This window comes from Halichoerus grypus, chromosome 2, assembly GCF_964656455.1.
Source record: "Halichoerus grypus chromosome 2, mHalGry1.hap1.1, whole genome shotgun sequence".
In the NCBI taxonomy this organism is placed as follows: Eukaryota; Metazoa; Chordata; class Mammalia; order Carnivora; family Phocidae; genus Halichoerus; species Halichoerus grypus.
The window spans coordinates 111,492,953-111,515,277 of record NC_135713.1 but is presented as its reverse complement, the minus strand read 5'-3'; the positions used below and the strand labels follow the sequence as shown (position 1 = coordinate 111,515,277).

Genomic DNA, 22,325 nt, shown 5'->3' with positions numbered 1-22,325 from the left:
AATTCATTTACCATCACCATCTACTACAACTAAATGCCTGCCTGTGGGAAAAATCTAAGGAGAATTTGGCTCATATTTCTAACCAAGTCCCTGCAATGACTGATTATCTAATAATCAGTTTATTTTGCCTCTGTCCTTCAAATGAATATTCAGGGCTGGATTATAAACACACTTTGCCTTTAGATTTTTTCTTTCTTACTCTCAGTGCTATTATCTCTGAGTCTGACTGAACATAATGGGAATGGAGAGACTCTGCAAGTGAGAGATGGAGTGAGAGTCCTTCCAATTCCGTGGGTCGCCTTTGAAGGTCTCATGACGTTGGAGCCTTGTGCTAAAGCTATCTGCCTGGAGGAACTCTGTCTGTGTTCACATCTCATTGGCTTGTAGACAGGTTGAAACCAGCCTCTTGTTCCCTGTCTGAGAAAGTTGAGTACAGGCTGTCTGTCTTCTGATTTTTTATTGAAGAATCGATTTGAAGACATTGATATTGAAGAATATTGATTTCTTTGGGAAATCAGATAACTTCTGAGAGAGCTTGTAAGACAGTAAGACAATATCTTACTGGACTACAAATGAAGTCATGTTGAAAGTCTAAATAGTTCCAATTTCCTGATATGCAACTTATATAGAATTACAGTAGATCTCACCAAGATTGGGACCTACCAGTTAGACTGTTTTACCCCTGTTTCAGCTTCTGCAAGAGTAGTTGTAGAAATGTGACTCTCCATTGATGACAAAACAGGTTATTGACTTAATTGCCCTTTGGTTCATTTCACCCTAAGACACCCAGTCACCCCAAGTGTGATTTCAGATACTTGAAAACCGTCTATGTCAGTACTAAAATAGTTTAGATCTTGGCCTGAGTGGTTGACCCCATTCTCTGCAGATCTACTTACATTATCTTCAGCCATGTGGTTTCCTCAAGAAAAAATTCAGAGTTCATTAACTGCATCTTCAATTAGAGACATTTCCTTCCTTCTCCAAATTACAGCCCACTAGCCTTCTGGAGAGTTCTTTAGAATTCTCTGCTTTCTTCTCATGGCTAACGTGCATAGGTCATTCTTAAATCAGAAACTCAGAATTTTGAAATTATCCCTGTCTGGTTAGATCATCAGAAGCTAACACACTTGAACCGTATTGTCTTGGATTATGTTATTCACTGGAGAAATGTATAAATCAGGTTTAACCTTATGCCCTTGCATTTTGTAGGACACAAATATGAAAAACATACATATGTCATATTTCTGTACTTTTGCTCAACTGTGATTGCAGACACTGGACTTTATGTTTCCCACTGGCTTTTTAAGAGGATCCCCATGATAAATTCCATTTATTAATTCATTCCCCTAGCCAGAAAATACTTGCTCCTTCATATGGTTGTGTTTTGTCAGGCTATGAGAAACGTGCAATTCAATATGATCCTTTTTTGCTTTTTCTGCCACAAAGATCAGCACTGAATTTAAAGCTCAGGAAATGACCTAGTAAAGATTATTTCTCTGCTCCTTTCTTCTTTAACTCTTTCTTATATTTTATAACATCTTAACATTTTTGGGAGTAGATCTTGGTCTCTCTTTCTCCCTCCCTCTTTCTTTCTCTCTTTCGTACCCTGAAAGTGTATATATAATATAATAATATATCTCTATTTATGTATCTATCTCCTTATCAGTTTCTGTGTCATTCCCAGCTTTAATGTATATAGATGTTATATCTTACAGGACATGAGATGTTACCTTTCAATCCAGGTTTCAGTGATAAATTATATTACAGTACTACTTATTGTACTTTTTTTTTTTTTTTACCTTATATTAAGTCATCAGATCCAAGAGCAGTTTTATTTTTTACTTTGGTTGATGCCAATCCTTTGGCTACAAAATGAAGACATCGTGGATTGTTGCAATGCTGCCATCCCTCCACCAACCACTTTACTCCTCCTGACTCCCTCCAGCAAACCCTTCCCAACTGCATTACTAATAGGCAGCCCAGCTAATTTCACTGTATTCTGTTTCAGCTCCCTTCTGTCTTATGTTGAGCACCTCACCCTTGTTTCCCTACAGCTCCCTATGGCCTGGATCTGTGGAGAGTCCTGAGACCAGCCAAGGTTGATGGAAGAAGGCCAGTGCAGTTGATGTGGAAGGTGACCTTCTTACAGTTTTTTTGTTGTTGATTTTTGTTTTTCTGTTTAAAACCCTTGGTCTTTTACACCTCCAAGAACTGTAATTCTTGAACTTTTACCTCCTGAATTTCCTTCCCTGGAGGCTTTATAATGCCCCAAATCTCACTGTGGTTTCTCAGTTCACAAAGCCTCATAGGTCATCTTATAGTTGGCCTAAATGTGCCTTCAGATGCTGCCCCCTCTCTTCTTTGTTCTGAAACATTAACATTTAAGGTACAAAGTGCACATGCAGGGGGTACCTGGACCTTCTGGGGAAACCCCCCTGGCTGTCTGCATTAGAAGGCAGTGTAATATTGTATAGCACCCAACCTGACATGGGAGAAGAGCACTGACTTAGGGTCAGCTCACTAATGTGTCCTCAGATCATTGAAGACATATATTGCACATGTGTCCCTTTGAGTACTGGTATAGTGGGGTACAAGGACAGAACAGGGGCCAAATTGTACTTTCTAGGATGGAGGCCTGGGGTTGAGGAATAAAGGAGAAGGTGGGGGCATCATGCAGAGAGGAGAAAAGAAGAGAAGGTTGGACAAAGAACAGAAAAGGAGGGGTAGAGGGAATAAACAGGAAAGGAAAAGGGCAAATATGAGGGGAAAAAACCCAGCCAGGAACCAGGAGAGAAAAGATGGGGGAGTTGAGGAGGGGAGAAGAGGGGGAGGAGAGCAGTGAGATGTCAGAACTCTGTAGTGGTGTTCAGAGTGCTCAGGAAACAGTCATCATATTATTTCATACTTGCTAAAGTCCAGGCAAGTTTAAAATCCTTCTGAAAATGGAGAAATCACCTGCTTTACCAAATGATATTCTAATCCCAATTATGTCCTCTGCCTCTCCCCACTCCCTTCACGCCCTGGGGCTATGGGGCACCCTCAGGTTGTAGGGGCAGCGGGCCAGGGAGGGCTCAACCAGGCGCACTGGGAAACCTTTGAAAATCAAGATTGTGTGAATCCCAGATGTTGTGGTTTCTTTCTCACTGATTAAGTGTGGAAACAAATCACTCAGTCAACATATTTTTGGGGAAGGAAAGCAAACAATGGCACATATCCACATGTGGTCAGCCACAGAGTGTTGGGTCAAGTAGGCCAACATGTGAAGTTGGTGAAATGGACTTGAATGCCCTCCTCCTTCTCCTCCTCACCCGGGGACTGGTCCTTATTTTGCCTCAGTAGGAGAGGTTTCTAAGAATTAAAGTTGGTTAAAGAGATTGGACTAAAACTGAATGGTGGTAATGATTGCACAGCTCTGCGAATACACTAAAAAAATCCCTTAACTGTATACCTTAAAGTAGTGAATTTTATGGTATCTGAATTACATCTCAATAAAGCTGTTGTTTACAAAAGAGAATGCATTGTCCTAAGAAGTAAAAACCTCCCAGTCATTAGGAAGTTTCTGTCCATTCCTGAACTGGAAAGGCAGTGGGACAAAGTGACTTCTAAAGTCCTGTCTGACCTTACATTCAGTCACTTTATTCCATCCGTGTGTGCTGTCAGTAACAGAAAGTGAACAACTGGAAAGCCCTATAATTCCTGGGAAATACTCAGCAAGGTGATCCCTAGGCAAAAACATATGATTAGTAGGTTCAGGTTCAAGGCTGAAAAGGAGAGTTTGGCTTGGAATCCCTGGAGTCACCTTAGGCTTCTCACCACAGGTTTAGGACTGGTAGGGCAACTGTGAATGTTTTAGGCCTCTTAGCTGGGATATCTGGTATGGCTGGTCCAGGGAAGCTAGCTCCTTTCTCGAAGGAGGAGGCATGCTGCTTTTTATGTAACAGCACAGGTACTTTCCAACCCTTGGAAGCTTCCAGAGAAGCTTCCAGGGCTAGAACAGAATTGGGATTCTTGGAGTGAATGCCTCACATTTTTAGCTTATATTGTCCTGTGCATGTGGGAGGGAAAGAAAGATAAGCATCAAAATGACTTGCTTACATTGGCTTGCACCTTCTCCTAGTTAAGCCTCATGAAATTAGACTTCTGTTAAGGGTTGATACCAAGGGACCATTTATCAAATCTCTTTTGGCCCTTGAAGGATTAATAACACAACACGGGGTGTGTTACTCATCCCAGACGGGTGATGACCTAATTGTAGTTTAGCACCTAATAATTAACATTACCCCTCACCCCTCATGCTCACCATTTATTACCGTCTCAGTGCCGATCTTTTCGTGTTTCTGGCAATACATTTTGTTTCCTTTGGGTTCAGAAGGCAAGCGGAGCTCCGGTCCTGGAGAAGGCCCTTGGCTACAACATATGGTACTTTCCAGAAAACAACACTAATCTCACAGAAACAGTGAACACCACTAACCAGACGCATGAACTGTATCTGGGAGGCAAGACCCATTGGGTGTATGTGATTTCTTATAATTCTCTTGGGGAATCTCCGGTGGCCACCCTGAGGATTCCGGCTATTGATGAAAAGTGTAAGTAGAGTGTAAACTTCTTACTTAGATGGCTGGTCCCAACGAGTTGGCCAGGAAGTCCCCTCAAGGATTGCTCTTTCTCTCAAGTCAAAATGAAAATGAAGTGGGAGCTTTTTAGGTTATGGTGAGGAGACCAAAATCTTGTGGTAATTAATGAGCCCCTTGAAATACACTTCCTTTGGAACAAAGCCTGTGTTGAAAAGCAGAGACTTCATAAAGTCGTATGAGACAAAGTCATACACCTAAAAGTTCTGCAAGCAGCTTGAACTTGCTTTGGTCTGAGTGAGCCATAGAAAACTGTCTGATAGACCATGTTTGTCCTCAGCGGCAGAAACTTCTCTTTTGAGTTTTCCCTCTCACAGTATTGACAAAGTCCCAGCCTGTGTTTGCTCACTCTTCCATGTTCTTTTTTCCATGTGACTCCTAAGTTAAGAAAATTTCTGATGTTTATACTTGTCAATAAAGTGCTCCTTATGCTTTTGATTAAGTAGTTTTAAACATTTTACTGATCCCAGGCAAACTCATCTTTTATATCGCATGTTAGAATAAAATACCTTCTTTGATTCTTAGTCAAGGAATTGCAGGCAAGGGGTTTCTTCTCTCCTACTTTCGTTTCTCTATAAATCTTACTGTTTCTCATTATATAGATTTTCTCATTTATTTTGTTTAATACCTATCTCTCCCTCAGTTGGATGCAAGTTCCTTGAGTGCAGAGATTTTTGTCCGTTTTTCTTTTCCTCCTCTTCCTCTTCCTCATACCACTCCCCCGCCCCCCATCTGCAACACCTAGAACAAGCATAGAGCAGTTGGCATAGAAAGGGTGCTCGGTAACTATTTGTTGAAACACATCATAGTTAGGTAATGCACTCTCCAATTTTTTACTTCTCTTTACTTAGACCTAGACTGGTTCAGGCCTTTGTACTACCAGCTCTAGACCTATTTGCCTATACTCCCTTCTTCCTCTTCCCCTTAAACTGAACCAGTTTCTTCCCTTGCCTCATTTTAGAACTCCTATATACAGATGATTCTTGAACAACATGGGTTTGAACTGGGTGGGTCCACTTATATGCAAATTTTTTACTGTACAATAGTATAAATGTATTTTCTATTATGAGTTTCTAAATAACACTTTACTTTCTCTAGCATTCTTTTTTGTAAAAATACAATACATAGGGGCACCTGGGTGGCTCAGTCAGTTAAGCGTCTGCCTTCAGTTCAGGTCATAATCCCAGACTCCTGGGATCAAGCCCCACATCGGGCTCCCTGCTCAGCGGGGAGCCTGCTTCTCCCTCTCCCTCTACCTGCTGCTCCCCCTGCTTGTGCACACGCTCTCTCTCTCTCAAATAAATAAATAAAATGTTTAAAAAAAATACAATACGTAATACATGTAACATACAAAACATGTGTTAATCCATTCTGTTATCAGTAAGGCTTCCAGTCAACAGTAGGCTATTAGTAGTTAAGTTTTGGGGGAGTCAAAAGTTATACATAGATTTTCAACTGCCCAGGGGGTTGGTGCCCCTAACCCCCACGTTGTTCAAGGGTCAATTGTATACATAATCTGTGTTTTGAGCTACACTTGACATTACTGTAGTATTTAATAATATTCCCCACCATCCTTAGTTCCTGGCATCCTACTTTGTGCCTATCCAATACCTCTAGTGATGAGGTTTCTGACAAATGCATGTGTCATTGAATAAACATTCTTTGTTAGTAGAGGCCCTGGTGCATAGTAAAGCCAGTTTCTTGGTGTGGCCCTGGAGTGGGAGGCAGTAAAGAATAGGGGATAGAAACATGGGTTTGGAGTCCAACAGCCCTGAATTCATATCTTGGCTTTTTCACTATGGTATCTAGGTAACCAGAAACTTTGGGCAAGTTATGTAACCTCTCTAAAACTCAGCTACTTGTAAAATGGAGCTATTTTATAGTAATATCTCCTTTACAGAGCTGTTGTGAGGATGAAATGAGATTGTGTATTTAAAACGATTTGCCTAATGCTAATCATTACTATTGTCATTCTTTTTTTAAAAAGATTTTATTTATTTATTTATTTGAGAGAGAGAGAGAGAGAGTGCAGGAGGGAGGGGCAGAGAGGGAGAATCTGAAGCACACTCTGTGCTAAGCACACCCCAGTGGGGCCTTGATCTCACAACCACGAGATCATGACCTGAGCCAAAACCAAGAGTTGGACGCTTAACAGACTGAGCCACCCAGGCATCCCGCCATTGTCATTCTTAATAAAATTTCTGATTGATTAAATTTTTATTAGGCAGGGATTATCAACTTTAAAAATACTATAAAATAATATTTTAACTAAAGTTATGCTAAATTCCCATAGGGTTTTTTGTTAATTTTTCCCAATTCTGAAGGTACTTGCTTTGTGTCAGAATCGTCAGCATGATCATCGGTTATAATAATCCCAGACTAGATGTAGGCAAGCTACAGCTGTGGACCAAACCTGGCCTGATACCTGTTTTTGTAAATAAAGTTTTATTGAAACACAGCCACACCTATTTGTTTACATTTGCTTATGTCTCCTTTTGTGCAACAGTGGCAGAGTTGAATTGTTGTGACAGAGACCACATGTGTTATAAAACCTAAAATATTTACTATTTGGCTTCTTACAGAGAAAGTTTAAAGACTCCTGTTTTAGACATATAAGAAAGTAATGCTTTACAGAATTTTGTTTAATAAGGTAGAGTCAACTAGAGAATAGTTATAATAATAATAATTGTTATAAATGTAACAATCACTAAGTAAGTACAATTATCATATACTGTTCATTAGTATATGTCAGGCATTGTGCTCAGATGACATAGGTTAATTTAATGCTAATCTTGAAATGGTCTACGAGGTAGATGCTATTAGAGTCATTTCATAGATGATGAAGCTGAGATTCAGGAAAGCTTAGGAATCTGCCCACGGTTGCTCAGGTGGAATTCAAACCCAAGTCTGCATGATCCAAACTTGTACAATATATCAGAATCTTGGACCTGATGCTGTTTGACAGTGAACCGGCTCTTTACCTCTGTGGGCCTCCATTTTAACATCTTTAAAATAAGGGTTTGGAATAGATACACCTTCAGGTTCCTTCCGCCCTGAACATCTCTGAGTTTTAAAGGACCTTAGCCAGCAGGTGGCCCTGGAGTGATCTGAGGCAGGGCCCAGAAGAGCCCAGCCACTGTGTGGTGCGGGAGGAGGAGGTGGTTGAGATGCGGGGCAGAGCTGAGGGTGGGCTCGGACAGCTAAGGTGAGGCACCATAGTGCCTGAGGGCTGTATTTGATGGCCCACAGTGACTGCCTTCATGCAAACCACAAGAACTTAAAGGTGTTAGCAGTCAAAGCCCCTCTCCCCCTCTCCCAGGAAGAATATGGATTTTCTACTACACCTGGGGGTATGTTGTATTTGGAGAAATTGTTCAGATGTTCTTGTTGAACAATGGAAGGATTCAGGAGTGAGTTTACACACAGCAGTGTGATGATTTGGAAACTTCTCTTTCAGCACCCTTAGCCCTGCCCAGGCCCTTTCACTGTTGACTTATGGCTTAATTGAAACTTTTCCACTCCTCTCTGGCCCAGAGCCTGGGCTGTTCCCTTCATCCCTGCAGCATGTTTGGCTCTTTCAACCTGACACCTGCTCTGCAAACAGCCAGTGTTGGTAAAGAAAAGGAGTGTGGGCTTAGGAAGCAACACTCACTCCTGTCTTCGGGTCAGGATTTGTGTGCAAGTAATTATTACAAAAGTGCCTCTGAGGAGACCAGAAAAGGATGTGAAGGAAACAAGGCCAGGAAAGGGGAGTTGGCCAGGCCAAAGGTGCTGTGTGATCTTCCCAGGGTTGCTGTAACAATGCACCACAGACTGAGTGGCTTCTAACAACAGAATTTTTTTTTTTTTTTTAAAGATTTTATTTATTTATTTGAGAGAGAGAATGAGAGAGAGAGAGCACATGAGAGGGGGGAGAGTCAGAGGGAGAAGCAGACTCCCTGCCGAGCAGGGAGCCCGATGCGGGACTCGATCCTGGGACTCCAGGATCATGACCTGAGCCGAAGGCAGTCGCCCAACCAACTGAGCCACCCAGGCGCCCTAACAACAGAAATTTACTGTCCCATTGCTCTGGAGGCTAGAAGTCTAAACTGAAGGTGTTGGCAGGGCATTCCTTGGCTTGTAACAGCATAACTTCAGTCTCTGCCTGGGTCTTCATGCGGCCAGCTTCCTATGTCTCTTTATTTCTGTGTTCAAATTCCACTCATGAGGATATCAGTCATATTGGGTTAAGGAACCACTGTCTTTAACTACTAACATCCACAACAATCTGATTTCCTGATAAGGTTACATTCTGCAGTACTGAGGATATCTTTTTGGGGGGACAGAGTTCAACCATAATGGGTACAATTTGCAAGAAAAGTCTTGGGGAGGGTGGTTCCAGCATGACCTGCAAAGGGACTCTGGAGTGTGAGTTACATCACACAGTTCTTCCAACCAAGCAAAATATACAGACACACACAAACAGTAAGAAGGAATTGAGAAGATCAGGGAGCATGAACATTACCTGCTACCAGAGGTTAGGGAGGATCCTAGAAGCTCTAGAAATGCCTTTTAGCCTGACTGGAATGGTAAATGAGGATGCTTAGAGGCTATGAGCGGGGGCGGGGGGTGGGAGGTGGGGGTAATAGGAGCTCTAAGGATCACATGGGGTTGACGTCCTGGCACCCACCCCTATTCCAGCTTCACATTTCCTATATGCCTCAGTTGCTTTTCCTGACCCTTTCAGGAAACTGACAAATTACCTGGCCTTCCTTCTGGGACTAGCAGCTGGAGTGTCTCATAAAGGCCCAGTCTGAGAAAAAGATTCATAAACTGTGACCTTCAAGAACAGAGGCTCCTAAATATGCACACAGCTTGCTAGGGCTTGTTGCCTAGAAATAGCAGGATTCAGTACTCCCAGACCTCACACCAAATTCCTACACTTGGCCTAGGCTTCTAGCTTCAGAAGGCTTTTTCATTTTTTTGAAAGACACTGTTTCCTGCCTTTATCCAGGACTGTCTTTTGTGCTTATTGAAGCATACTTTCTGTTAATTGCAATTTTGAAGCCTCAGGGATGTTGTGGGTGGTAAGGGGCGGAGGAGAGGGGAGAGTGGCACCCTGTGATCTTCTGGGCCCCACCCCTTTGTGCCCTCCTTCTGTGCCACAATGGCCTCCAGTAGTTCTCCTCTCTTCTTACTTAGAACATTTTTAATAAGATAGCTCTCTGATTCTAATTAAATCCTAGGTATTGTATTTGAACTCACATGTTCAACTTCTCCTTTTTTTTTTTAAGATTTTATTTATTTATTTATTTGACAGAGAGAGAGAGAGAGAGAGCGAGCGCACAAGCAGGCAGAGCGGCAGGCAGAGGGAGAGGGAGAAGCAGGCTCCCTGCTGAGCGGAGAGCCTGACGCGGGGCTCGATCCCAGGACCCCGATCATGACCTGAGCCGAAGGCAGACGCTTAACGACTGAGCCACCCAGGCGCGCCCCTCCCCCCCATTTTTAAAGATTTTATTTATAACTTTTCTATTAAAGGAATCCTTGTTGCTTGTTTCCAAACACGAGTTTTTTGGTGAGGGCTGCAGAAAATGTTGCCGTTTGCATATCAGTCCGTACTAGGTGCTTTGCAGGGTGTGGTGCAGATACAGTTCTCACGGCCTTGCGGAGAGCAGTCCGCAGCCGGGCTGTGTGGGGCCGCCTAGACAGTCGAAATTTGAAGCCATCTCCCAGGTATGACTGTAGGGGCACCATTTCCCAGCTCCCGGCCGTAGAATTACTGGTACCTGAAATTCTGCTTTTAGAGATTCATTCTTTGTCTTAGACTTGCTTCCTTTTACTTGCACAGGCACCTGTGGAAGGTAAGTCTTGTGAGTCAGCAACTCTCCAGTGAGATCTTTTCTTGGAAACAGGTAAATTTTGGGGACATAAGGAAAGATTAAGAAGGTACTTAATCATCAAAAGTGGGAGGCAAGGAAAAGTGATACAATAAAAAGGATGGAAACAGCACCATAAGCGGAGGCTGCAGGGGAGATCCTGAATTTTGACCTTCTTTATGATTTGGGCAGTGAATGGATGCCAGTGTGGCTGGTGCATTTGGAGAATGAGTTGGGCAGCTTTCTCTCTCTCTCTCTCTTTTTTTTTTTCCCCTTCTCTTAGCATTTCAGTGCATTGAGGCCATGCAGGCCTGCCTCACTCGGGACCAGCTGGTGGTGGAGTGGCAAAGCTCTGCTCCAGAGGTGGACACATGGATGGTTGAATGGTTCCCAGATTGGGACTCAGAGTCCTCCACTTTTTCCTGGGAATCTGTGTCTCAGGCCAGGAACTGGACAATCCAGAAAGGTAGCCACTGTGGACCCCACAATTCCCTCTATATAGGATTCAGTTTCATTTCCACTGGTTTTAAAATCTTTAACTTTGACTTCAAAGCTGTAGATATGGGGGAATAGCATTTGACAAAGTGAGTGCAAGCCTAGTGAAGTGCCATATTTCTCGGTGGTTCCCACTTAGGCTGGGCCAGGAAGCCATGGATATCAGACCAGGTATCTGGTCTGTTTCCAAGTGGAAAACACCATGTTGACCTCACCGTCAGAGAGCCCTTCCTGGATATCTTGATCATGTGGGTAACACTAGAGTTTGTCTCTCATCAGTCCTTCCCAGGCTACCCTTTTAGTTCTGGTTCCCTGTTTAAGATCTAGGTCCCCTCTCCAGGTGAATGATATAGAGAATAGTCTTCTTTTTAAGAAAGTCCCTGCTCCTTGAAAGACAGATGAGTGAGGTTTTACCCTCCCAATCCTGTCCGTCCAACCATTTCTTAATACTTAATGGCACCCATATAAAGAATTATACTCATGCAGGGGTTCATGGTAGAGGAGCTAGAATTCATGGTACTTGAGTTCTCAGGTTGATATGCTATTGACAGAAGGATTAAGTTTTATTTTGTAGTGCTTCCAAATCATGTAACAAAATCCATGATGGAGGAGGGACCAGATCTCTTACTTTTCCCTTCTTGAGTGGCTCTGTCATTTCATCAGAGTAGTGAAGACTTAGTTCTAAGAATTAATTTAAAAAGGTTAGAACTGGAATAGACATTGGAGACCATCCAACCTAACGTCCTTATTTTCCAGATGTGGAAACTGTAGAGAAATAGAGTATGTCCCATAGTCGTAGATGTAACTCGGTCTAACAGTTCTCCTTTGCCAGGCTCTGAGCTTAAGGCTTATTTTCTGTCTCTCTCTCTCTCTCTCTTTTTTACAGATGAATTAAAGCCCTTCTGGTGCTATAACATCTCTGTGTATCCAGTGTTGGGAGACCGAGTGGGCCAGTCGTATTCCATCCAGGCTTATGTCCGAGAAGGCAGTATGTATGGAAAGGCCCCGTGGGGCGAGGAAACCCTGGGGCCTGTCCAACATCCAGACAAGGCTGTGAATGTCTACAGCTCATTCACAGTTGCCTTAGTGCTTAGCTGTGCTGCACCTTCAGCTTGTAAGCTACATATGCTTGACACAATTGTGGTCAGGTTGTAGGTTCACTGGATTTCAAAGCTGGGGTAGAATTTAGAGATCCTCAAGTCCAAGCCCCTCATTCTACAAATGGAAAATCAAGGCTCAGAGAGGTGAAATAGTTTGTCCAACCCCACAAAGGAGCTTAGTGCCAATAGCCCTGTAAGCAGAAACAACATTTTTTTAAGACCAAGTTAGGGACCTTACAGAGTTAATCATAAGTTGGAGATGCTAAAAAAATTATTTTTAATTGTGTAGCAGTAATCAACGGTTGTACTGATGAATTGCTCAGACTTTATTTTTATCACTTGGAAGTTCACCTTTTCCAGATTCAACATTAGAAAATATATCCTGTTGCTCAAAGGTAACCCATGGGGGCATGTCCTTCAGCTGTATCTGGTAATAGCTGTTGCCGCTATGAGTGCAAGCTGAATGCCAAATGACAGTGAGGGCTCTGTAAAAAAGTACTTTTTTGCAGGCCTTTGACAGTGCTTTTCTTCTGTTCAAGATGGGTAATTCCAGAAAACTATGTTCCCAAACAAGGTGGTGTGCTGTGTCCCTACTCTGCCCCTACCTCCCACCTCTGGCACCGATTTTGCTTTGAGTACTAGCCACAACATTTGTGGGGAAAGGATCTACTTAGCTGTGATTCAGTCCTTATTATTTTTCTCCCTGGCCTGTAAAGTTCCATCAGTGGGTCCTGTGACTGAGGCAGACAACATTGGTGTGAAGACAGTCACAGTCACATGGAAGGAGATTCCCAAGAGTCAGAGAAATGGTTTCATCAGCAACTACACCATATTTTACCAAGCTGAAGATGGAAAGGAGTTCTGTAAGTGTGCTTGTAGCCAAGTTGGAAAACCCCCAAGCCCCAGAGAGATACTATGGATACACCTGCCATAGGGGTTGGTGCCCTACAGTCTTGCATGAGTCACTTAGCCTCTTTGACCCTCTCTGAGAATGAGGCCAAGAGCACCGAACTCTTGAGCTTTTTTTTTTTTAAGATTTTATTTATTTATTTGACAGAGAGAGACACAGCGAGAGAGGGAACACAAGCAGGGGGAGTGGGAGAGGGAGAAGCAGGCTTCCCGCTGAGCAGGGAGCCCGATGCGGGGCTCGATCCCAGGACCCTGGGATCATGACCTGAGCTGAAGGCAGATGCTTAACGACTGAGGCACCCAGGCGCACCTACCTCTTGAGCTTTTTGGAGTCAAATGAGAGTGAAGTGACTGTACTTAAGAATCCTGGAGGAACCACAGGAGTTGATACAATTTTTCCTGGTCAGGCTGTGAACAAGTGGGTCTCCTGGGAACTTTCCAATTATTAACGCAGAGTGGGGTGTGCCTGGATTAAAGAGTAGAGTGGTGACACCTCAGTGCAGGACCCTTTACCCTGACTCCTGTTGCCCACTGCCAAGTCATACTTTTGTCTTGAATCCACAGTATCTACTGACATCCTAAATTCTGGGCTAGGCTTGGATTCCTATTTAGGCTAACTTTTTTTGTTGTTATGGTAAAATACATAAAACATAAAATTTACCACTTAAAACATTGAACAATGTACAATTTAGTGGCGTTGAGTAGATCAGTAATGTTGTGCGACCATCATCTCTACCTGTTTCCACCCCAAATAGAAAACCTGTACCCATTAATCATCTCTTCTCATTGTCTTCTTCCCACAGTCCCTAGAAACCACAAAATTGCTTTCCATCTTTTGGATTTACATATTCTGGCTATCTCATATAAATGGAATCATACAATATGAGGCTTTTTGTATCTGGCTTCTTTTACTTAGCATTGTGTTTTCAAAGTTTATCCATCTTGTAGATTGTAATAATATCTCATTCCGTTTTATAGCTGAAGAATATTCTATTCTATGGATAGTCTGCATTTTGTTTATCCATTCATCAGTTGATGGGCATTTGGGTTGTTTCCACTTTTTGGCTACTGTAATTAATGCTGCTGTGAACGTGGGTATGCAAATACTGTTTGGGTTTCTGCTTTTAATTCTTTGGGACATATACCTAGGAGTGGAATTGCTGGCCCATATGATAATTCTAGTTTAACTTTTTGAGAAACCACCCAACTGTTTTCCATAGTGGCTGCCCCATGTTACATGCCCACCAGCAATGGATGAGAGTTACAATTTCTCCACATTCTTACCAACACTTATTTTCTGTTAAAAAAATTATTATAACTATCCTAATGGGTGTGAAATGGTTTCTCAATGTGGTTTTGTTTTGTATTTCTTTAATAACTAATGATGTTGAGCATCTTTGCATGTGCTTATTGGCCATTTGTATATCTTCTTTGAGAAAGTCTGCTCAATTTCTTTGCCCATTTTTAAATTGGGTTGTTTGTCTTTCAGTTATTGAGTCATAAGAGATATATATATATATATATATATATATATATATATATATATATATTCTGGATAGAAGTTCCTTATAAAATATATGATTTGCAAATATTTTTTTCCCTTTCTGTGGATTGTCTTTTCACTCTCTGGATAATGTCTTTTGATGCACAAAAGCTTTTAATTTTGGTGAAGTCCAGATTAATCTGTTTTCTTTTGTTGCTTGTGCATTTGGTATCATATCTAAGAAACCACTGCCAAGTTCAGGGCCACCATTTACCCTATATTGTCTTCTAAGAATTTTATAGTGTTAGCTCTTATGTTTAGGTCTTTGATATATCTTTATAGCCTAATTTTAAGCAGACCATGGATAGAAGGATTGGGGTATTAGATTGGCTGACTTGGAGGTACAGGTCCCAGTCCCTCTTATTTCACTCTTCCTAAAGCACAATTTTTACTTGGGCTTGGCTATCATGTTTGACTTCTGTATTTTTCCTTTAGCCAAGACAGTCAACTCCAACATCCTGCAGTATGGCCTAGAGTCCCTGACACGAAAGACCTCTTATACTCTTCAAGTCATGGCCAGCACCAGTGCTGGGGGAACCAACGGCACCAAGATAAACTTCAAGACATTATCAATTAGTGAGTATTTCCTTTATGCCTTGGATAAGTCTTCTTGGCATTTCCCTTAGGCCAGTTAGAGATGATGTTTGCCAAAGGCAGGGGAAACCTAATGAAAGAGAGGTACATAAGTAGGAAGAAGTAGGAAGTGAGGAGAGAGTAGGGAGAGCAAACACATTGAGAACTGAATTTGAAAAGACTGGTCATTTTGCTCTTTCTTCATGGGTAGTCCCATGTCATCTTGAGGAAAAGGGTTCAAGTTAATTCCAACTTCACTCTCAGTACAAACCAGCCCCTGCTGCAAAGCTGTCCCCAAGTTCATAGTCACCAGTTTCTGTGTTTCAGTGGTTACTACATACTGGGGCCTTGGAGGGAAAACCTTGGTAGAACAAGCACCATTGTCCACAGGAAGGAACTTTACTTCCATCATTTGTGGAGATTTTAGAGCAAAAAAGTACCCAATATGTTCTACTTACCAGTTTTTACATTAAAAAATAGAGAGCAAGAAAAATTTAATAACAAAATATAAAATACAATATAGTGTTGTATGATGGTTATGGGAAATATTCAAGAGGAAAAGAAGATAGAATGAGAGGAGAGATGAAGAAGAAAGAGAGAAGGGGAATGGGAGAAACAGAAATATGTTAATTTTCTCAAGTCCTTGAGGGGCAGAGATTTGATTTTAAAGATATACTAGAACTGTTTTAAGAATTATTTATATTAAAAGTAAGGAGACATTGCCAATTTTTACAGTAAAAGTTAAAAATATTCTGGTTTAAGTACTCTCTCTCTCTCTTTTTTTTTTTTAGAGAGAGAGAGTGTGTGAGCAGAGGGTGGGGAGGGGCAGAGGGAGAAGGAGAGAGAGAATTTTAAGCAGGCTCCACGCTCAGTGTGGAGCCCAATGCGGGGCTCAACCTCATGACCCTGAGACCGGAGCCGAAATCAAGACGCCCAACCCACCGAGCCATCCAGACACCCTTGGTTTAAGTACTCTTGAAAGCCTCTTGCTCATCACATTTTGAAAAGAATTAAAATATCTTTATGGCTCTGGAAAATGTGAATATAGCATGTGTTTCCATATAGAAAACATGTTCTGTTTTTATGGACTAATACTGCCTTTTTGGAGTTCTTTTTGATATTGTTCTGTAGAATCTTTTAAAATCATATTTTCTTTTTTTTTTTTAAAGATTTTATTTATTTATTTGACAGAGAGAGACACAGCGAGAGAGGGAACACAAGCAGGGGGAGTGGGAGAGGGAGAAGCAGGCTCCCCGGCGAGCAGGGACCCCAATGCGGGGCTCGATCCCAGGACCCTGGGATCATGACCTGAGCCGAAGGCAGACGCTTAACAACTGAGCCAGCCAGGTGCCCCCGTATTGTATTTTCATAGCACTAGGCACAGATTGCATCATCTACTAGAATTTTCTCCATGGGTCAAATTTAAGGCAAGAGCCTGCCTTGGAGCCTCAATATTTCTTACACTTGTCTGCAGATTACGGATCTCCCTGCTTCTGTCTTCGTTCCTCTGCAGTCTATTCTCCACACCGCAGTCAGAGTTTAAAACCCTAGCCCCCCGCTTGAAACCCCCAGTGGCTTCTCTTTTGTGTTAAATAAAATACAAATTCCTACCCATTGCTTTCAGGGTCCTTCGTGAGCTGGCGTTTACTGGCCTCATCTCCTTCCGTGTTCTGATTCTATCTGTGCTAACTTCTTCCTGCTTCAAGACTTCCATCTGCTGTTTCTTCTGCCAGGAATGCTTTCTCCATATTTTTGCATGAGTGGTTTCTTCTCATTATTAACATTAGCTCAGATTTCACCTCTCAGAGAAGTCTTCCTTTGCCGATATGTAAAGTTACTAACTGTCTTACCTAAACACACTCTATCATCCTGTTATATCTGAAATAATCTTTCTTTATTGTCTGAATCTTTCTACCAGAATGTAGGCTCCATGCGAGTAGGGATCTTGTATTTCTTCCTTATTGCTGTTTGTTTTATTACCCAGAATAGTGTTTGGAAAATGGTACGTGCTCAATAAATATGTGCTAAAGGAACAAAGTTGGGGAATGAACCTGGTGAACATAATTATTGACCAGTCTGGATCTATTATTATTACAATACCACTATTATTCAGGCAGAAGAGAACTGGATGAGGAGCCACAAATGCCGTTTCTTTTTATGAATACATTTTAATTGAACTGAAAGAAGACTCATAAGGAACGTGTTGCTGAAAGTCCTGGAAGAAAAAAAAAATAATCTTTAATTTTTGTCAAGAAAGTGAGGAGCTCATCCTTTTACTGACTTTTGTTCTCCTCTTCCCAAAGGTGTCCTTGAGATTTTATTTATAACTTCTTTGGTTGGAGGTGGTCTTCTCATTCTCATCATGTTGACAGTGGCATATGGTCTCAAAAAACCCAAGTGAGTTTATGGGCCACAGCATGTACCCTCAAAAGCAGGGATTGAAATGGGTGGAAGGCATCGTGGGTGGAGAGGGCCCTCTCTTATTAAGGGGGTGTTTATTCGTTTATTAATTTGGTACATATTGACTGAGTTTATTTATATGCCATACCCCGCTCATCAGAACTGACCAAACAAGAGGACTTTCACTCCCCACAGCCCACGTACCAGGCTTATGCCAGGGGATTACCAGCCGCCCCATAGGCTTTATCTTCCGTATTTGGCATCTGCCTCTAACGTTAGGGAGAACGTCGTTTCTCTCAGTGTCTGGCAGCAGCAGGAGGCCTCAGGCCACTTGCTTCTCTCCTGGGTAGAGAGGGAACGTACCCACGGAATTAGAGCACTGGCCAGCAGTATGCCCAGCATAGACTTGTTCCTTGTTCGTGGCGCAGTGTTGGAGGGCTGGCTGTGGGGACATTTGTCCTGCGTGCCCGGGCCACTGTGGGAAAGGAAGCTTGTCTTCAGGGTCTTGTGCTTTCTCTCCCCAGAGAGCTTCATGCTACCCTGCTGGTCAAGGGCTCCCTCCCCGGTAGACCTCTCTCTCCAGAATTGCACAGTTGAGGGCCTTCTCTGCCAAGCAGCTATGCTTAGTTCTAGTGAAGTGAATGTCAACCTCATCTCCCAACCATAGGTAGAAACCAAGCCACCAGCCAAACTCTTGTACATTTTGCATGTCTAACAGGCTCCCAGGTGAGGCAGCTGCTGCTGATTGGGACCACACTTTGAGAATCACTGCACTAAAGTGTGGGTATCGTATCAGGCTTAGAGCGTTACCCTTCCTGGAGAATAAATCTCAAAGACATGGTTCTGTGATGGTGTGGTTTCCAACATCAGGTCTCGGGGTGGGGATGCAAGGGCAGGAGAGGGTAAGAAAAGTGTCTTTCCATCACATCCCATTGATGACTTGTAATTTCACTCTCCAGACTATGTGTTCCCAGCTTCCGTCAGGAGGTCAGAAGCTTGCCCTTATTTATTCCCTGTAGCAAAGCTCCACTCTTCTGGTGGAGCCATGCAGTGTAAGTAACATACTTCTTGAACTTACTTCCTGTTTTAAAATCTTATCTCTTATTAGCAAATTGAAGCACTTATGTTGGCCTGATGTCCCCAACCCTGCTGAAAGCAGCATAGCTACATGGCGTGGAGATGATTTCAAGGTAAATACTTCTGCTTTTGTTAAGGAAATCATTGAGCAGGTTGGTTGCAGAAGACAAGGAAGGGCGATGGAGGTGGGGAGGAGTCCTGGGCTGAGATTTGTCAGTGTTCACAACAATAGAACTTGAGGTTAAAAAGTCCCAGGGCTGGCAGGACAGGTGGAATGAGCCTTCCTGGAACGACTTTGGCCCTCGTCCTCTTGAACCAGCAGAAAGGACTTCACGAGGCTCAGAGGACCCAGTGTGTGCTGGGCATGGAACTGGTCCTATAAGGGATGCCACTGAAGGACACTGGCCCTACCCTCAAGGACCTGACTGTCTAGTTAGGGAGCATTAGATAGCCTGTCTATAAGATTCAAGGCCATTTAAAAAGCAGTCAAGAGCAAGTTAGTCTAGAGACCACCGGAGACCGTGAGGGGATGTTGACGTACATAGCTGTCCACAGGCTGAAGGGCTGCCTCCAGTTGTTTTTCTCAGACTGGGGAAGTTATAGTCAGACTTTAAGTGGTAATAAGGTTTTTTAGTGAGTTATCCATAAGTAGAAAACTTCCTTTTTCATAAGTTTAAATTGAAAACTGTTTTTGCAATTTTTAAGGTATAATTTCTTAGCTAAGTAAAAATAAGCCCGATCAACTATAACTTTTAAGTTTTTATTATTGAAAGACTGTTCCTAGTATTTCTTGATGTAGGAATTTTTAGTACTAGCCCTTGCTTGTTTCAACTCAGAAGTCTTTTTTAAATGCAGACATTTTTATTTATTTTAATTTTTGTTATTTGTGTTATTTCTATTTTCTTCTCTCCTTTATCAGCTGTGTGTTACCCTATTTGCTACTTATTAAAAGTTGTTACGAGAGTAAATGAGTTTATAGGCAGTATTGTCTGATGTCTAAAATGCTTTTTGAATAATATAGGGCTGTCCTCGACAGCACGTAATAGTAATCACTCACTGAATGCCAAGCAGTGAGCTAGGCTCTGGGGACACCAGGATGACAAAGATACTGCCTCTGCCCAGGTGGCCATCTTTGATTTTCTGGTGATGTTGGGCAAGTCACTTGTGTTCATGATTGTGGTTTTTCATCTTATGTGAGAGTTCTAATTTTGATGCTCCCATCTCAACTGGGGTTTTGTGAGCTTATGATTGTGTGGAAAATAGCCTTGAGCTCTCTAGAGGAAAAAAAGTTGTTTGAATACCATGTGCCGTTTCTCAGGAAATGGGCCAGTCTTGCCAAGCTCCTATGGAAGGGCATGTGGAGGTGATTGGCCATCACTTCTGGTCTCTGGAAGGAATGTGGGGGGCTGGTCAAGAGGTGAGACATTGGTTATTCCAAGTCTAATGAGCTTTTGACTACCTCATGTGAAGCTCCCAAATGATCATTGGAGGTGTCCCTTTCTCTTTTTCAGGATAAGCTAAATCTGAAGGAGTTTGATGACCCTGTGAACACGGAAGAAGACAGGGTTCTAAAACCGTACTCGGCCCCCAGTGACTTTATTGACAAGTTGGTGGTGAACTTTGAGAATTTTTTGGAAGAGGTTTCCCCAGAGGAACTTGGAAAGGGTCAGGAAAACATTTTGAGAGAGGAAAAGAATGAGTATATGACTTCTCCATATTGGCCTTATCGTCCTCCCATTTCAACCGAGATTCCATGGAGAAAATCCCAACAGCTGTGCTCTAGAATATTAGAAGGGACATGCTCAGAAACCAAAGAGCAACCTCTCTCTTCTGTTCCGAGTTTAGGGCCAGAGCATCTCTGTGAGGAAGGAGAACCAAATCCATACTTGAAAAATTCAGTGACAACCAGAGAATTTGTCACACCTGAAAAACCTCAAGACGAAGCCAAAAGAGAAGTTTAGTTGTTGCTGTGGCTCAAATCCCTCTGGGTCTCAGTTTGGGTGACTCCTACAGAGAGCATATATCATGACTTGGCCAGAAGAGCTTCCTTGGCTGTCTCCCCACCCTTGCTTGTGTTAGAGAAACTCTCACACACCCCTGAGTGGCTTGTTGAGCTTGGTTGGCACAAACGTGTAACTTGCCTGAGACGAAGGGATGGTCTGAGCACGTTGCCCAGGAAAAGCAGTTTATGTATTTATTTTTTTTCAATCTCACACTGAGGCCTCTGACATTGACCTTAAGGGACAGTGGGGCCCCTAAGGTGGATATGTCTGGCCTTCTAGGAATTAAGTCATTGTCACAGCTTTTGGTGAAGCTACTCCTCAGAGTTCTGGCAGACTCTCCACTGCTAGAGGACAGGGGTCTGGTAGGAGGTGAGAGTCTCTCCCTATACCTTGATCTCCCTTGGGGTCTGGGCTCTACCTCCAAGGCTGCACTGAAATCTCACTTTCGTGATTTTGTTTTTCCCTCCGTATAGAGGCAGGGGAAGTGGAGACGGCTTCCTGATGGTGTGCCTGCCTGAGGCTTCTCCTTACCTCATAAATCTCAAGTGTCTGCAGCGTACCTCCACCCAGGATTCTTGCCCCTAGTTCACAGCACACTGGCTGCTGGTAAATCAAGGAATGTGGGGAGGTCTCAGCAGGGCACTGGGGAGTGGACTCTAGGCTGGGCCAGAAGGTCCACCCCAGTCTTCACATTGCCCAGCCCTGGAAACAATTCCCAGAGGCCTTTGCTGCCGCTTTATCTTGCACCCAAGCCTGGGAGCAGGAAAGCACCAAACACTGCCCTGCTTTTAGCCAGGGACTCTGGCCCCTCACGCAGCCTCAGAGCCTGGGAATGCTTCCTGAGCACAACCTTCCAAGGCCTCTTCCCAGAACGACCTGAGTAGGCTGTGGAAACACTGATACCAGGACTCCTCTCTCCTTTGCCTCAGCCGAACACAGAGCTTACTACAGTCAAGGGCAGGATTCAGTTACCAAGACCTCGCATCTTGACCACAGTGATGCCAGATGACTCCCTAAGGTGTAGCTCTGACTCATCTGCCTGTTGGTGGAGGTGGCTGAGAGCCTGGTGAGATCGGGGGAGGCCAGGCAGCAAGCGAGCGGCCGAGGTGCTGTGAACCTGGCATTTACCAGCCAGAAAGGCTGACGGTATTTTTTCATAGGAGAGCTTGAGAAGTCAGTACTTGGGTAGCAGACATGAACGTCACAAGCCCCCAGTTCAGGTGTGCAAAATTATCACTTTACTGTCCAGGGTTCTGGAATTATAACTGAAATCAATTTCTGGCCCAAGCCCTGGATATTTTGAGGTAACCAATTTTGAGGTAACCAAATCTCAAGTAGTATTGAGATTTAGAAATCCTGGCTGAGCTACGTCTGCCCACTTGCATGGGTCCTACTCATCGTTCACAGGTGTTCTTTTTTTTTTTTTGTAAATTTAAAATTTGTTTTGGACTCTAACAACAACACCATCAACAACAAAAATCTCTAAATACCAATTATCTGGATCATTTTTAGTCCCTTATATGATCTGTGTGTACTAATATACATGTTTATCTCATTGCATGTTATATATTGATTCTATTGTATTTTACCTTCACTTTCACTTACTATTTCATGTTTAAAGTTTCATGCACGAACAAAGTTCAGTGGTTTCTGAGTGTCTCTGGGTGTGTAACTCAGTCACATTCAGGATTCTGACTCCCCCGTCCACCCTGGGGCTGATTGTGAGTGCCACAGGGTGT

At 42.9% G+C, this 22,325-nt stretch overlaps 1 protein-coding gene across 4 annotated transcripts in view; it reads left to right on the top strand.

Annotated features, from left to right (window-relative positions):
- IL31RA (interleukin 31 receptor A) overlaps positions 1–22,065 on the top strand; it is an 82,060-nt gene extending 59,995 nt beyond the window's left edge. For 3 of the 4 annotated variants that reach the window (XM_078067313.1, XM_036065682.2, XM_036065683.2), the window contains 9 exons: positions 2,055–2,134; positions 4,370–4,586; positions 10,770–10,952; positions 11,868–11,969; positions 12,798–12,944; positions 14,969–15,109; positions 17,410–17,503; positions 18,615–18,696; positions 20,095–22,065. In XM_078067313.1, the coding sequence (XP_077923439.1) occupies positions 2,055–2,134; positions 4,370–4,586; positions 10,770–10,952; positions 11,868–11,969; positions 12,798–12,944; positions 14,969–15,109; positions 17,410–17,503; positions 18,615–18,696; positions 20,095–20,544 (1,496 nt within the window). In that variant the 3' untranslated portion in view covers positions 20,545–22,065. The remainder of the gene's footprint in view (positions 1–2,054; positions 2,135–4,369; positions 4,587–10,769; positions 10,953–11,867; positions 11,970–12,797; positions 12,945–14,968; positions 15,110–17,409; positions 17,504–18,614; positions 18,697–20,094) is intronic. The other variant, XR_013445812.1, reaches the window with a different exon arrangement.
- Positions 22,066–22,325: the final 260 nt, after the last annotated feature.